General features: G+C 36.1%; 1 protein-coding gene across 1 annotated transcript in view; it reads left to right on the forward strand.

Annotated features, from left to right (window-relative positions):
* The window catches only part of HDX (highly divergent homeobox), a 151,321-nt gene that overhangs the window by 26,458 nt on the left and 107,127 nt on the right, over positions 1–17,736 (forward strand). Inside the window, exons 2-3 of the mRNA XM_081081491.1 lie at positions 7,680–7,826; positions 13,005–14,114. Of these exons, the coding sequence (XP_080937617.1) occupies positions 7,680–7,826; positions 13,005–14,114 (1,257 nt within the window). The remainder of the gene's footprint in view (positions 1–7,679; positions 7,827–13,004; positions 14,115–17,736) is intronic.

Genomic DNA, 17,736 nt, shown 5'->3' on the forward strand with positions numbered 1-17,736 from the left:
TGTAACAGCATGGATGGACCCAGAAATTATGTTAAGTGAAATAAGCCAGTCAGAGAAAGACAAGTACCATATGATTTAATTCATATGTGGATAATGAACAAAATAAACTAACAAACAAAATAGAAAATGACTTATAGACAGAGAACAGATTGACAGCTGTCAGAGGGGAAGAGACTTGCAGAACTGGGTGGAAAAGGTGAAGGGATTAAGGAAAATTTTTAAAAAATCATAAACACAGGCAATAATATGGTTATTACCAGAGGGGAAAAGGGGTCGGGGAGAGAAGGTTGAAGAGGATATAAGGAGGATAAATGGTGTTAGAAGGAGACTTGACTTGGGGTGCTGAACACAAAATATAATATACAGATGATGTATTATAGAATTGTACACCTGAAACTTACATAGTTTTCTTAACAAATGTCACCCCAACAAATTCAATAAAAAAGGAAAAATTAAATAGAAATAGACATGTCTATAAGTATACTTTGGGGCTTCATTATTTTTCTTTCAGTAATTATTAAAACAAGTATTCAGCCCTAGCCAGTTTTGCTCAATGGATAGAGCATCGGCCTGTGGACTAAAGGATCCCGGGTTTGATTCCAATCAAGGATATGTACCTTGGTTGCAGGCTCCTCCTCTGCCAGGGCCCTAGTCAGGGCTCATGCAGGAGGCAACCAATCCATGTTTCTCTCATATTGATGTTTCTGCCTTTCCCTCTTTCTTCCACTCTCCCTATAAATCAATGGAAAAATATCCTGGGATGAGGATTAACAACAACAACAACAAAAAGCAATCATAAAATCATTAAAGATATAAAAGATCTGCCCTAGCTGGTTTTGCTCCGTGCATAGTGTCAGCCTACTGAAGGGTCCAGGGATCAATTCCTATCAAGGGCACATACCAGTTGCAGCATGCAGGAGGCAGCCAATCCATGTGTCTCTCTCACATCACTATTTCTCTCTGTATCTCCCTCTCCTTTCCACTCTCTCTAAAAATCAATAAAAATTATCCTCGGGTAAGGATTAACAATATAACAATAGCAAAAAAAGATATAGAAGATCTGAACAATATTATCAACCAACATGAATTAATGGACATTTTTAGTACAGTAGAAGACGCGTTCCTTTCAAATATGTATAGAACAGTTTTTAAAAGAAACCATAACATAAACTTTGGGCCATAACATAAACTTTGCAAATTTTAAAACAATTGGAGTTATATAAAGTATGTTCTCTAACTGTAGCCAAATGAAATCGATAGCAAAGATATCTTGGAAATTCTTAAATATTTAATTAAACTATAAAAAAAGGAGAATAGAAAACATTTTAATTGGAATTACAATTTAGCTGCACCTTATCTCATCATAGTTTTGATGTGTATTTCCCTGCTAACTAATAGTGTTAAGCATCTTTTCATATATCTCTAGGGCATTCGTATGTTTTCTTCAGAAAAGTATGTTCAAGCCCTTTTACCATTTTTTTTTAATTAAGCAATTGGATGTTTTTGTTTTTGTTTTTCTCTATTGAGTTGTAGGAGTTCCTTATATATTTGATATTATTTAAAAACTAACCCCTCATCAGACATATGGCTTGAAATATTTTCTCCCATTTCATAAATTATCTTTTAATTTTGTTGATTGTTTCTTTTGCTGTGCAGAAGATTTTTAGATTTATGCAGTCTCACTTACCTATTTTTGCTTTTGTTGCCTATACTTTTGATGTGATGTTCAAGAATCATTGGCAAGACAAATGTCCAGAAGTTTTGTTTCTTTTTTCCTATGCTTTCTTCTAGAAGTTTTTAGCTTCAGGTCTTATGTTTAAGTCTTTAATTTACTTTAAGTTGATTTTTTTATGAATAGTGTTCACACCTGTCTGGATAGTTATTATTAAAAAGCCAAAATATAACAGGTCTTGTCAAGGTTGTGGATAAATTGGAACCCCTGTACATTGTCGGTGGGGAAGCAAAAATGTTCAGGAACTATGGAAAGCTGTATGGAGATATTTGAAAAATTAAAAATAGAACTACTGTATGATCTAGCAATACCACTATTGGATATTATATTAAAAGTATTGAAATCAGGATCATACAGAAGTATCTGCACTATCATGTTTATTGCAGCACTATATACAATAAGCACAATATGGAAACAAAATGTCCATTTACAGATGAACAAAGAAAATGTATATACATACAGTGGAATATTATTTGGCCTTCAAAAGGGAAATTATGCCATTTGCAACAACAGACATCAATTTGTAGGATACTATTCTGAGTGAAGTAAGCAAGTCAGTGGACACATAGTGTATGATTCAACTTGTATGAGGGCTGCAAAATAGTTAAACTCACAGAAACAGAGAAAGCCATAGTGGTTACCAGGAGATAGAGAGTGAGGAAAATGGGGAGTTGTTATTCAATAAATATACAGTTTCAGTTATGCTGAATGAATAAGTACTAGAGATCTTCTGTACAACATAGTAGCTACAAGTTAACACTATTGTTTTGCACACTTCAAAATTTGTTAATAGGTTAGATGTCCTGTTAAGTGTTCTTACCACAGAACAAACAGATAATCCATGGGATACAAAGAAACTCTGGGTGGTGTTGGATATGTTGATTACTTTGATTATGATGATTGTATCATTGGTTTTTGCATACCTCATCAAATTGTGGCCTTTAAATATGTACAGCTCTTTGTATATCAATTATACTTTGATAAGTCTGTTAAAAATTGCAGCCTACCAAAATTCGCCAAAGCCGTCCTTAGCAGTAAATTTTTATTATTAATTGATGAAATTTAAAAACAGAAGAAAGGCCAAAGATCAACAATCTAAGCTTTCATCTTAAAAACAAACAAACAAACAAAAAAAAACTAGGAAACTAATAGAAAATTTAAGCCAAATTAGCAACATGAATAGAATAGTAAAGATAAGGACAAAATTCAACGAAAATGAAGACAGATAAACAACTGACCAAATTCAATGAAACCAAAAGCTACCCATTTCAGAAGGTCAATAAAAGTCACACTAGCAGGTTTAGCTCAATGGATAGAGCCTTAGCTTATGAACCAAAGGGTCCTGTGTTCGATTCTGGTCAAGAGCACATGCCTGGGTTGCAGGCTTGATTTCCAGTTCGGGGGCATGCAGGAGACAGTCAATCAATGATTCTCTCTCGTCATTAATGTTTCTATCTCTCTCTCTCCCTCTCCTTTCTTCTCTGAAATCAATAAAAATGTTTTCAAAAATAAAGTGATAAGTCCTTGGCCAAACTGACCAAGACAAATAATAGGGAAGAAACAAACTGCCAACCTCAATAAGAAAAAGGTGCATCTCAACTGACCCTATAGCCAAAAGAATAATAATAAAATAGTATAAAAAAACTTTACACTTTAAATACAGAGACTTAGATAAAATTGACTAATTCTTTGAAAAACACAAATTACCAAAGCTTACTCAAGAAGAAACAGATATAACCAGAATAACACAAATATATAATTTTTAGTTTAAAACTTTCCAACAAAGAAAGTTCCATGCTCAGATGGCTTCATTGGTACAGAAAATTTTTGTGACCATGAATTAAACAAAGATTTCTTAGATATGGCACTAAAACCACAATTCATTTGCCATTTGAACCAGCGGTCCCACTCTTGGAATATATCTTAAGGAACCCAAAATACCAATCAGAAAGAATATATGCACCCCTCTGTTCATAGCAATGTTATTTACAATAGCTAAGATCTGGAAACAGCCCCAGTGCCCATTAGTGAGTGAGTGGATTACAAAGCTGTGGTACATTTACACAATAGATAGAATATTATCTAACTGTAAAAAGAAGAATTTCTCACCCTTTGTGACAGCATGGTTGACCCTAGAAAGTATTATGCTGAGTGAAACAAGCCAGTCAGAGAAAGACATATCACATAATCTCACTTATATGTGGAATCAAATGAGCGTAATATACTGATGAACAAAATAGAACCAGAGGTATGGATGAATAGAATAGGCTGAAAAATCTTGGCAGGGAGACAGGAGGAGGTTAACCAAAGAACCTATATACATATTAGAGGCCTGGTGTACAAAATTCGTGCACGGGAGGTTCTCCTCAGCCCAGCCTGCAACCTCTCCAATCAGGGACCCCTCGGGGGATGTCCGACTGCTGGTTTAGACCTGATCCTGGGGATCGGGCCTATACTGGCAGTTGGACATCCCTCTCACAATCCTGGACTGCTGGCTCCTAACCGCTCACCTGTCTAACTGCCCCCCCCCCACGCGCCAGCCTGATCACCCCTAACCACCTCTGCCTGCCAGCCTGATCATCCCTCACTGCCCCCCTGCTAGACTGATCACCCCTAACTGCCTCTGCCTGCCAGCCTGATTGCCCCCAACTGCCTCCCCCCCCCCGCCACTGGCCTGGTTGTCCCTCACGGCCCCCCCTGCCAGCCTGGTCGCCCCATGCAGCCTGCTACTCATTCATTTGTAGCCCCTCACTAAACCCCTGCTTGCAGGGTGTCCTTACACAGCCTGCTGTTCAGTTTGGTCGCCCCTCACTAACCCCGCTGCCGACCTGGTCGCCCCACGACCTTTTGGTTATGATAGTCCCTTAGGCTTTTATAGAGATAGATACACATAACCAATGGACACAAACAATAGTGTGGCAAAGGCTTGGGGTGGAGCAGGGGCTGGGAGGAAAGGGGCCTAAGGGGGAAAATTGGGGAAATCCGTAATACTGTCCACAATAAAAATAAAATTTAAAAAAGAAAAAGAATACACTTGATTTATCAATATCATAGCAGCACAATTTATAATAACTAAGATTTGGAAACAGTCTAAGTGCCCATCAACAGATGAGTGGATTACAAAGCTGTGGTACATGTACACAATGGAATATCATGCTGCTGCAAAAGGAAAGAACTCTTGCCCAACTGAGTGTGGCTCAGCAGTTGAGCATTAACCCAGGAAGCAAGAGGGCACCAGTTCGATTTCCAGTCAGGGCATATGCCCAGGTTATGGGCTCGATCTCCAGTGGGGGGCATGCAGGGAACAGCCAATCAATGATTCTCTCTCATCATCGATGTTTCTATCTCTCTCTCCATCTCCCTTCCTCTCTGAAATCAATAAAAATATATTTGGAAATAAAAGAAAGATACCCTACCATTTGCAACAGCATGGATGGACCTAGAGAGCATTATGCTGATTGAAATAAGTCAGTCAGAGAAAGATGAGTATCACATGATCTCACTCATTTGTGGAATATAATGAACAACATAAACTGATGAACAAAAATAGATTCAGAAACATAGAAGTATTGAACAGTCCATCGAACCTCATAGAAGGCAAAGGAGGGTGGGAATGGGGTAAGAGATCAACCAAAGGACTTGTGTGCATGCATATAAGCATAACCAATGGACACAGACAATGGGGGGAATGGGTGAGGGCCTGTGCTGGGAGGTGGGAGTGGGCTGGGAGAGATCAATTAGGGAAAAAAGAGACATATGTAATACTTTCAACAATAAAGAATTAAAAAAGAAAACTTGTTTGGGAAATACACTGTTAATAATATAAGAAGACAAACCAAAAGCAGGGAGAAAATATTTGCAAGTCATATTTCTGATGATGTGTATACAGAATATGTAATAAACCCTAGCAACTCAATAATACCTAAGCAAACAATCAAGTTCAAAAATTTGCAAAATATTTGGACACTTCTACAAAGAAGACATATGGATTGCAAATAAGCTTATTAATAGATTCTCAACATCATTAGTCACTAGGAAAATGCAAATTAAAACCAAAATAATAATATACAATTACACATATATTAGAATGGCTAATTTCAAACAAATATGATAAATGATGGTGAGGAGATTAAAAAAACACAGATACTTCATAGAATATTATGGAGAAAAATATTGTGTACTTTTGAACACAAGCCACTTTTTAAAACAGTTTAACAGTTTCTTATAAAGTTAAGCATATACTTACCATATGTCCTAGCAATTACAATCCAGAGTATTTGCTCAAGAGAAATTAAACCTTATTTGCAGAGCTAAACCTCCATATAAATGTTTTATCAGCTTTATTAATAATAGCCAAGTACTTGAAAAAGACCAAATGTCCATTGATGGATTAATGGATAAATCATGGTACATCCATACAATGGACTACTACTCTGAAATTTAAAAAAAAGTACTGATACATACAACACAGGTAAATATCAAATGCATTGTGGTCAATGAAAGAAGCTAGTTTCAGTAGAATACATATGTGTAACTCCATTATTATGGCATTATATAAAATTATAGAAACAGATTAGTGGTTGCCAGGGCCTGGGTGGCTGGAGGGATTGATTATAAAGAAGCAGCATAATGGAATTATTTTGGAGTGATAGAATTGTTTTGTGTTTTTATGGTGGAGGTGGTTTCATGACTACTGTATATATTTGTCTTAACTCATAAAACTATACACCAAAAGAGTGATATTTACTGTATGTAAATTTAAAGATGAATAATAATGGATTAAAAGGACAATGTAAATAGAGACATATTGGCCAAGATAAAGATACTCAAGGTGTTATATTAAACTAGGCTTAACTCTTTAAAAACAGTAACAAAAACACAATGGCTTATACACACTTCAAATTTTTATTGTTGGAAAGACAGTGTACTTGGCTTTTTTCCATACCTAGTATACTAGAATGATTTCTATTTTGTTTGGCTTATAGGGCTGTTGTTTTTATTGTTGCTGTTTTTTCTAATTTTGAGAGTCACTTTCCTTGGGAAGGTTTTTTTTTTTTTTCTGTCAACTTTTAGCAATAATTTCAGTGTGCCAGCTTTTAACAAGAACCTAAAATTGCCTTAATCTAATTATAAATATTTTATACAAAATGCACTACTAGAATTTATCATTTTTAAAAAGAGTTTGACCTGCCTTTTACTTCTGATATTACCAGAGTTGTTTTCTCTTAATATTAAGTATGTTACATATTGATGAGAAGAATAAAGTGTTTTATAAATTTCTCTTATCTAATTATGATGGTATTAATTTAATTAAAAAGTGTATAGTTTTTATATGTTTTTTTTAGTAAAATGTACATGATTTTGAGTCTTAGTTTGTATACTATATAGTTATTAAAAATAATTGTTTTAGTATCGCCTAAAGCAATTTTCACAGTCACTAAGACTTCTTGTTTATTTTTAAGCGTTGAAAAGGGGATTTGTTTTAATATATAAAAAGAACCCTTTTACCCAGAAAGAAAGAAAAAGAAGACACTTTTTTGTTCCAGAGCACAGCTTCTGGCTATACGACATATACCAGATGCCTTACTTGACAAAGAACAGTGAGTGTCCTGTTGATAATTGACCACGTATGGCTACCACCATCTCTGGCTTTATTAGCCATAAATATTTATTTCAGTGAAAGACACTATCCAGATAAGGCTTTCATTTTATTGTCTTTAATGTTGGTGTTTTTTTCTAAGCAAATTCAATGTATTTCCATTATGTATAATTTTTCAGTGAGAACCTGTCTCCCTTTGGCACACAGATTTTTGCCCACTAATGGGGATTAATTGACTTTAAAATATCTTGCAGCTTCAAAGCACTGAAATTGTTTTTTAAAAACTTGCAAATTCTACACATACACAGTTTTTATTTCAATTTTCAGAGTATCTTCTTTTATTTTTAGATGAATCTACGTTCTGTATTTACTGTAGAACAACAAAGGATTTTACAGCGTTATTATGAAAATGGAATGACAAATCAAAGTAAAAATTGCTTTCAGCTAATATTACAGTGTGCACAGGAGACTAAGCTGGACTTCAGTGTAGTCAGGGTAAGTATTGAGGTCTCACATTCTTGAATTTATAGCTTTTTATTACAAGTTATAATTGCTTAATATAAGAAAAACTATCAGGGTATGAAGTCACTAACTTTATAAACAGCTTCATTTCCCTGGTATATTAATTTTAAAATAGACCAAGCTAATTATTTAGTATGTATTTGTTTCTATGAATACCTTGAAGAAACTAAAAATAATTTGCATTTAAACATATCTTTAAATATCCCAGTTCTTCGAACTAACGAATACCTTTAAAATTAGTTGTTGACTTTATGCTGCCTTTAACCTATAATTAATATAGATATATATAACCCTACAAAATCCTATCAGTAAAACAGCTATTTACTGAAGGACTATTATGTATCTAGCATATTTTCTTTTATCTAAAAACAAGAAAAAAAGGAATATTTTTAGGCATTTATAACTTGAGTATTTTTGTCTTTTTAGGAAAATCTAGACTTTCTTATGGATATTTCCTCTGTCTTTTAATTAAAATGCATGCATTTTAATCAGTTAGCAAGTAAAGGACAAGAAATCAAATGGGAGGAAATGTTTCTTTATCACAATCATATTCATCTGTAAAAATCAGAGCTGTCAAACATCTGAGAAGGCAATGAGAAGGTGATAGAGAGGAGGCAAGAGATAAATCTATCAGAACTAGTCCCAGATTTTACTGAGTGAATAGGTCCTTTTATGTTTGTCTGGACATGCTACAAATCCTGCTGGTGTGAAACCTTAGGGATTTAAATATTAGCAGCTTTCCCATCCTTGTCATCATCAGGTTAATTTGGGAAAGAGAAAGAATGTCTTTTTTCAATTACTTTTCTCTCAGAGGAACTTTCAAAGACCGTAAATATAAAAAATATCCTTATAAGCAAACTTATTTGGGAAATAAATTTCTTAAAAACTAAATGATGTGTTCATTTTTCAAATAGGAAATTGTGCCACCAATTCTAGGGGTGTGGGGATATTCAGGATATCTATTACTTACTGGCTGAAATCAACCATCATAAACTAGAATTTTTTCCTATTGATAGCTTAAAATTCCCTATTTGAAATGCCTTTAGTGAACTTGAGAGAAAAAAATGTTTAATTGCTTTAGAAAAATAATATAAAGTGCATAATATTTCAAATTGATGAGATTTCACTTTATAAGTACAAACTCATTCCCCCCACACCCATGGTAACTTCTTTCTTTCTTCCCTTTTTTCCCCGTTTTATTTTACCATTGCTTTAAAGTGAAATGCCTTCTTAGGCAGCTGCTTTGTGGACTGTGACCTCTCATATTTCCAATTTGTTATTGAATCTTTCCTAATAACTTACTGATTCTACTTGAATATTGAGAGTGTTGAAACACACAGATTTATATTTATGCTTCAAATGATGTGAAATCTAAAACAAACAATAGAAATAAAAAGAAATAAGTTCATAGAATGTAGGCTTACAAGTAAAATGTTATATAAATCATAAGGAATTGTGTCAAACGGGTTCATTCTCTCTGTTGTAGGAGAGCGTACAGAAATTTGGTCTTCCAAATGTAAATTCCAACACAATTCTGGTGGCTTTTCTAGTCAGATAAAAAGGGAGTTCTTTATCGACTCATCATCCACAGCCTCCCCGGTCCCCAGTATTTTGCTTGGTCTGTATGTTCTTTTGAAACATAACTTACTTTTGAAACATAACTTACTTTTCTTGTTTATAATATAGTGTTTGTTGTGGTTTTCTTCATTTTACTAAGCATGATCTTAATGTAAATAGAGTTTAAAAGGTTAAAATATCCATGCAAAAATAAATATGATGGGGTAATGGCATAGGAAAACAAAGAGGAAGGTCTAAAAAAACGGAAAATAAGTTGGGAATTTCTAAGAGAAAACTGAAAAGAATCTTATGGACACTGAGGATTGATAACCCTGGTATCTTTCCACTTATCTTGTATCACTTTCCTAGTCCAAATCCCAAATTAACATATCTATTTGACCTATTTTTTCTCTCACACCAATAAAGCCTTTGGAAAGAAAAATAATGTATATTCTATAAGCACTGGTAAATTTTGGATTCTGTAAGTGAATGACTTTTAGGAAAAAGTTTTTCAGTTATTTGGAACCTTCAGACAATGAATTTTCTTTATTTTTAACATTTTAAGTGGACAACATTTTTAATACATACTTTATCACTTTACCTCAGTAGAGAACATTGAAAATAATTAAATCCTTACTTTTTGACTCAGAGTTTTATTATGGAAATCAATTATTGAACTGTGCTCACATAATAATGCTCACAATATGCTAAGGTGTATGTGGTGACTTTCTCCTTTACTAAAAAACACCAGTCTAATGATTTCTCACATCAGTTCTTGTGTGTGTGTATGCGTGTGTGTTTCCTTCTCCTTTTTAGTGAGCAATATGCATTTAGTAAACATTCTTAGTTTTGGTGCTAACAAAGTGTCCCCAAAAGCAAACTCAATCCCAAGTCCCCTCATATTTGTGATTTCTAACTTATTATAGATTAGAATACCAAGTTTGGTAAATCCTATATAATAAAATATGCAAATTGTCCCCTCGACCGGGAGTTCAATTGGGAGTTCAACCAGGGAGTGGGGCCGGCCGACTAACTGCCTACGGCCCCTCACCCTGGCCATACTGCCCCAATTGGGGGCTGGCCAGCAGGATCCCATCTGTGCACGAATTCATGCACCAGGCCTCTAGTTATATATAAAACAAAATAAGATGGGTTTTAAGGTCAGGGGTTGTTTCAGTAAAATACATGGATCTTGTTACATCTATGTTATCTGCCTTCTGAGTTTAGATAGCTGAGTGTCCTATGCACATGATATTCTACCGAATTTTATTTTGTGATGGTTAGATAATATAAATACCTAGGGATTTATGTAAAAAATATTTGCACTAAGTCAGTCATAAATTAACAATGCACTGGGATCACTCTTAAACTTCTGTGTTAGGGTAGGTATTCTGATATTGTGATGAGAACATGGTAGGCTATTTATTTGTTTTCTCAGAAATATTGCAGAGCTGCCCTTCCAATGTAGTAGCTCTTGAGTTCACATTTTACCAGTTCACTATGCTTTTGTGTTTATAATTTTAAAATGTAATGCTTATATATTTTTATAAAAATTATGTCTCATAATTATTTTGCATATTTTCATACTTGAAAAGCCATATCACAATTATTTACTTGGAATATTTGTAAAATTTACCTTTTGAACCATACATCAAAATTATTAGTATCCAAAAACATTTCTTTTTAGATATTTCTCTTGAGTATATACTTTAAAACTTTCTAGATTTTCTCCCCTGTCTCCTTCTGTGACATTTATATTCATTTGTCCTTCTGCTTATAATTCTCACTTCTGCATTTAGTAAAACTAAATCAGAGTTCACCTTTAAAATTTTCACAGCCTCATGTAAAGTAAAATGGAGCCATCTCAGTTCCTGGAACATTTTATCTATTAGAGAAATATTAATTACAAAAGTATAAAATGGCCACCAGAGATGACCATTTCTGGAATTTCTCACCATAGTGGAAGAAGAATGTTTTGAGAACAGAAAATTGATTTTAAATTCTGGTGGCAGGTCACTTAACATTTCTAAACCTCAGTTTCTTCACTTACATAATTTAAAAATAACACCTAGCAAAGGAGTTAATATCTATAAAAACATATGATGAGTACTTAATACATGATAGCTTTTATTTATAGTATTGGAGCAACATTAATATAGCTTATAGTATAAAAAGCATAGCGAATTGGATAATTTTTGTGGTCTTCTAAAACTTTTGGTCACACAAAAGTAACCGAATATTAAATTTACCCTACACCATATCCGTGTGAAGCTAGTTCATTTAATGTTTTCACTTATTTATTTTTTAAGAATTCTTAATAGATAAATGTGTTTTGGTAGTTTATAATCTGGTGTACATTTTGAAATAATTATAGAGTTTATTGATCACATTATGGAATGAAATATTTCTTATTGCACATTTTAAGAAGAATCATGATTCAATGTAATAATACTAAGATTATTACAATACAGTATTTATATAAAAGTACATTTTTGTAATCAATTCCTGAATGCCAATCACCAGTGTTATTTTATTAATAATATACATTTCTGTTTATAAAAGCGATACATATTTACAGCATAACATTTGGTAAGGAGAGAAAAGTGTAAAGAAAATAACTACCATAAATTAATGACAAACAGAAAAATATTTGCAACTTATGACAAAGTGTTGCTACCTTTAGTATAAAATTGCTCCTATAAATCAATTTAAAAAACAAATACCCAATATAAAAATAAGTAAAGGTAATGGATAAGCTATTCTATCAAAGCAATAGAATAACCATAGAAATTTAAATCAAAACAGCAATTATATACCTCTTAACTCCTGGAGTACAAAGGACCACAAAAAGAAAATGCGAAGTCTTGGTAAGGTTGTGGAGAAAGCAGAACTCTTATAAATACATGGCAGGGTAATTTGAAAATATCAAAAAGCACAACAATTTCTTTCTAGAATAACATTCTAACAGACCAATAGCACAAGGATTACAATGTTGTGTGTTGTAGTATGTTTTATAATAGTGAATATTTATAAAAATAACCTAAATATCTAGCAATATTAAATTAACCAAGTTATAAAATATTAATAGAAGAAAAAATTTTTAACCTGAAAATTGCAAGTATATATTTGTTTAACACTATGACAAACATTTTCCAATGACATTAACTATCTTAACTATGCTTCCAATTTTTCATTATTATAAAGAAACATATGATGAACGTCATTAGATATAAACTTATATACATCTATGATTATTTTTAGGATAAATTCACAAAAGTGGATTTACTAGGTCAAAGGATATAAACATTTTTAAAGTTCTTGCTATGGATAAATTAATTGGTTGGGTTTTGAGGACAGAAGCAACAATACAATTCCATTATCAAAGTTCCTTGGTATTTATTAAATACGAGTCCCTGATCATTCTGACCTTATACTTTAGTTATTTTTAATTTTATTATATCTCTTTTTTTCCTTTAATTTGTATAGGCCTTGGTTCTCTGATAAATGGAAATGCAATTTATCATACAGAAATCGTTTTACCTTGTCTTTTTTGTTAAGAAATTTTCTATAACATATTTTTTTTTGTTCTTTCAGACGTGGGTCGGCAATAAGAGAAGAAAAATGAGCAGTAAAAATTCTGAATCAGGAGCAGCAATGACAGGAACTATTCCTGGTACCTCTTTGGCAGCTCCAGACATTACAGTAAGAAATGTGGTTAATATTTCTCAACCCTCAAGCCAACAGTCTTCTTGGTCATCTGCCAATAATGATGTCATTGTGACTGGAATATACAGTCCAGCCAGTTCATTAAGTAAGCAAGGGACAACCAAATATACAAATACACAAATTACGGAAGCACATAAAATCCCCATTCAGAAAACGGCCAGTGAAAATGGTACCGAGTTTCAGCTGCACATTCCTGTTCAAAGACAAGTAGCACACTGTAAAAATGCCTCTCTGCTCTTGGGTGAAAAAACGATTATTTTGTCAAGACAAACAAGTGTTCTAAATGCTGGAAACTCAGTGTACACGAAGAAAAACTACGGAAGCTCTTCAATGCAAGCCTCTGATATTATGGTACCTCAAAAGCCATCTGTGTGCCACCGACCTTGCAAAATTGAACCAGTTGGAATTCAAAGGCCATATAAGCCTGAACACACACGTCTAACATCACATAACTTATGTGGGCAAAAGCCACCTATTAGAGATCCTTACTGTAGAACACAAAACTTAGAAATCCGTGAAGTATTTTCATTGGCAGTTAGTGATTACCCCCAGAGAATTCTGGGAGGAAATCCTCCACAGAAGCCTAGTTCAGCAGAAGGAACTTGTTTGTCCATTGCAATGGAGACTGGAGATGCTGATGATGAGTATGCCAGAGAGGAGGAGTTAGCATTGATGGGAGCACAGATACCAAACTACTCAAGATTTTATGAAAGTTGCAGTTCCCTTCGAGCTGAGAACCAAAGTACAGCTTTGCCAGGACCAGGAAGAAATATGCCAAATTCACAGATGGTGAATATTAGAGACTTGTCAAACAATGTACTATATCAAAACAGAGACTACCATTTGACACCACGGACCTCATTACATACAGCATCTACAACAATTTACAGTAATACAAATCCACCACGGAATAATTTTTCTTCACATTTTGCATCATCAAACCAATTGAGGTTATCACAAAACCAAAACAATTACCAGGTAATGTGTAAGTTTGTTATATAAAGGTTTTAAAAACCATTGTTTGGTATAAAAAGCTGTGTTGGTATCCAGTTAGACTTGAGACCTGGATCCCCTAATTCAAATTTTGAAGTCATTTGAGATTTTTTTTTGCTTCAAAATGGTGGTTTGGGGTCAACTCTTTGAAGAATCTTGCACTTTTTTGGTCATGTTTAATTATGCTGAATTTTTCTTCATGGAATATAATAATTTTTATAACACAGCAGCTTTCTTCTGACATTTAAAATTATTTGACCAGCAAATAGTAATCTTATGGGAAGCAATGCATTTGCCATCACTAAGATAGAACTAAATTGGCTACATTCATCCCCTTGAACATAGATTATTCTTATAATGGTTTTACTTGTAGTGTGAGATGTCACTAGATGAGTGGTGCTTTCCCTGGGTATATTGTCAGGGAAGTCAATCATTTCTCTAGGTGATGATGGCTGGGAAGTCAGAGCCTGCTGTAACTAAGCCAACTCCTTTTTATAAAAGGAAGTGCTTTATTCAAACATTAAGTGGAACATTAATCACATAGTCTTTTAAAAAAAATGCGTATAAGGCATGCTCAGAATAAAAATTAAAGCAAATTTTACCTGTAAAAAAATAAATTACATTTCTTTACTTTTCCATATATTTAATTATCTACATATGCTTCAAATATTCTCAAGAGTGAGGTATAAGCCTTTCTTAGAACCTTAAAGTCATAGATCTCTCTTAAAAATCTGTTTCAGAGAATTTGAATTGCAGAGCGTGAATATTTGCCCTTTTTCCTTGATATTAGCTAGACTCTAATTTGTTCAAACACAATATTTAAGTTTTCTCTGGATTTAAGATGCTTCCTGGCTATTCTCAATTAATATAAAAAATAAACTTACCTTAACTCCCTTCATTTTCTAATACTCTACTTCAAAATGAAAAGCAATAACAGAATATGAGAACTAACCTAGCCCTAACAGAAGAGGATTCTATCATCATTATTAGTAATCATTTTTTTTATTGAGAGTCTACCGATTTTTCTGTATTTGCTCTTTCCTAAAGCATGCTTAAACTAACATCGAATCATACCATGAAGTTCTTCCCCAACACATCCTTTCATTCCCTACTTTTTTTTTACCCCTTCAGTTTAGTTTTTAATAACAATCTATCTATATAAAAGCCTAAGTGACCATCACAACCAAATGGAAGACTAACAGGCTGTGTGCGGCAACCCAGCTGGCAGGGGGGTTAATGAGGGGTGACCAAAGGACTGAGCAGCAGGCTGCATGGCGCGAACAGCCTGGCAGGGGGGGCAGTGAGGGGCAACCAAACGACCGAGCAGCAGGCTGCGTGGGTGACCAGGCTGGCAGGGTGGCTAGTGAGCGACAACAAATGACCAAGAAGCAAGCTGTGTGAGGTGACCAGGCCAGCGGGGGGGAGGGGAAGGACAGTTGGGGGCAACCAGGCTGGTGGGGGGCAGTTGGGGGTGATCAGGCTGGCATGGGGCAGTTAGGGGCAATCAGGCAGGCAGGCAGGTGAGTGGTTAGCAGCCAGCGGTCCAGGATTGTGAGAGGGTGCAGGCTGGGCTGATGGGACTCTCCCCACCATGCACAAATTTCGTGCACTGGGCCTCTAGTCCTATATAATAAAGACAGAATATGCAAACTGACCATCACTCAGCCACAAAGATGGTGGTGCCCACAGCGGAGGCTGGGGGTTTCCATAACACAAGATGGCTGCACTCACAGTGGAGGCCAAGTTCCCATAATGAGCCTTAACAAGCAATCAGCAAGAACCTGAGGCTGTGCCCTCCCCCCATGCCCTCCTGTGGGGCTTGACAGGGGACTTCAGGCCACTCCCCCTGCCCTGGTGCCAGGCCAGGGGACCTCAGGACTTGCCCCTCACCTGGTAGGGCTTGACGGGGGACCTCAGGATGCGCCCCCACCCAAGCACTGAGCCAGGGTACCTGAGGCCGCACCCCCAGCCCAGCAGGGCTTGACAGGTGACCTCAAGGTGGGCCCCCCACCCAGTAGGGCTTGATGGGGGACCTCAGGCCATGCCCCCTGCCCGAGCACTGGGCCAGGGGACATGAGACTGTACCCCCAGACCAGCAGAGCTTGACAGGGGACCTCAAAGTGAACCCCCCACCTGGTAGGACTTGACGGGGGACCTCAGGCCATGCCCCCCACCCCGGCACAGGGGCCAAGGGACATGAGGCCACACCCCGTCCTGGTGAGGCTTAACAGTGGACCTCAGGCCATGCCCCTCACCCCGGCACCGGTCCAAGGGACCTGAGGCTGCAACCCCGTCCTGGTGGCAAGCCAGGGGACCTGAGGCCGTGCACCCCCCCTGGTGGGGCTTGACAGGGGATCTCAGGCCACTCCCCCCACCCTTTTGCCATGGCTTGATGGGGGACCTCAGGCCATGCCCCCTGCCTGGCAGGGATTGACAGGGAACCTCAGGATTTGCCCTCTGCCCTAGCACCAGGGCAGGGGACCTGAGGCTGCACCCTCTGCCTGGCAGGGCTTGACAGGGGACCTCAAGGTGTGCCCCCACCTGGCAGGGCTTGATAAGGGCGAGACTGGCCAAGTTTGGATCTAGCCCAATGGGGGTGGGGCTGTCTGGGTCCAGGTCTCATGCGATTTCGAGGTGCACATGAATGGGCACAGACTTGACTCTAGGTTCTGTGGTGTGCCCCAGACTCTGACAGGAGGAAGGTTTTCATATATGTTTTACTAATTTTCTCTCATCTCTGATACTTCTATTATAGAGAAAGGGCAAATAGCAATATTAAAATATTTCCTCTAATTAATTCCCGTTTAATGTGTATGAATTTTGTCTACCAGGCCACTAGTATTAACAATACATTTAGCATTTTTGAAAGTTTTACACAGGCATCAGCATTTACTTTATATACCTGACCTCACTTAATTTCCATGACAATCTAGACATACAGATACTTAATCCACATTCCAATAACTTGCCCAGGATCACACAGTCAGCACATGTGAGAATTACAATACAACTCAAATATATCATGTTTTTTCCCCTGCTTTACCATACACCCTAACAATGTTAGATGCATTAGAGTATTTGGATGTCTGAGAGTAAAATTTTAATTTTTAATTTTTCATAAGCTTACTGTTTCCATAAGGGCAATTTATCCAATAGTTATACCTTTTTATAGTCTCTATTTTTTTCCTGAAAAAACTTTCAAAGGGATTTAATTTATATAAATAATTTTAAATGGAATAAAACTTAGCTAATTTTTAAAGAGTAATCTTTTTAAAGAAAGGCAGTCTGACATAATTTCAAGCATGGGCTTAGAGCCTGATATACCTTGGTTCAATCTGGGCTCTGCCACTTTCTACTTGTGTGATTTTTTTTGTCTTTCTTTCTTTCTTTCTTTCTTTCTTTCTTTCTTTCTTTCTTTCTTTCTTTATGTTTTTAATTTATTGCTTAAAGTATTACAAAGGGTATTACATATGTGTCCATTTTATCCCCCCGCCCTAGACAGTCCCCTGGCCTCCCCTATCCCCCAATGTCTTATGTCCACTGGTTATGCTTATATGCATGCATACAAGTCCTTTAGTTGATCTCTTACCCCCCTACCTCCTGCCCC

This window comes from Myotis nattereri, assembly GCF_964212035.1.
Source record: "Myotis nattereri genome assembly, chromosome: X".
NCBI classification, from domain to species: domain Eukaryota; kingdom Metazoa; phylum Chordata; class Mammalia; order Chiroptera; family Vespertilionidae; genus Myotis; species Myotis nattereri.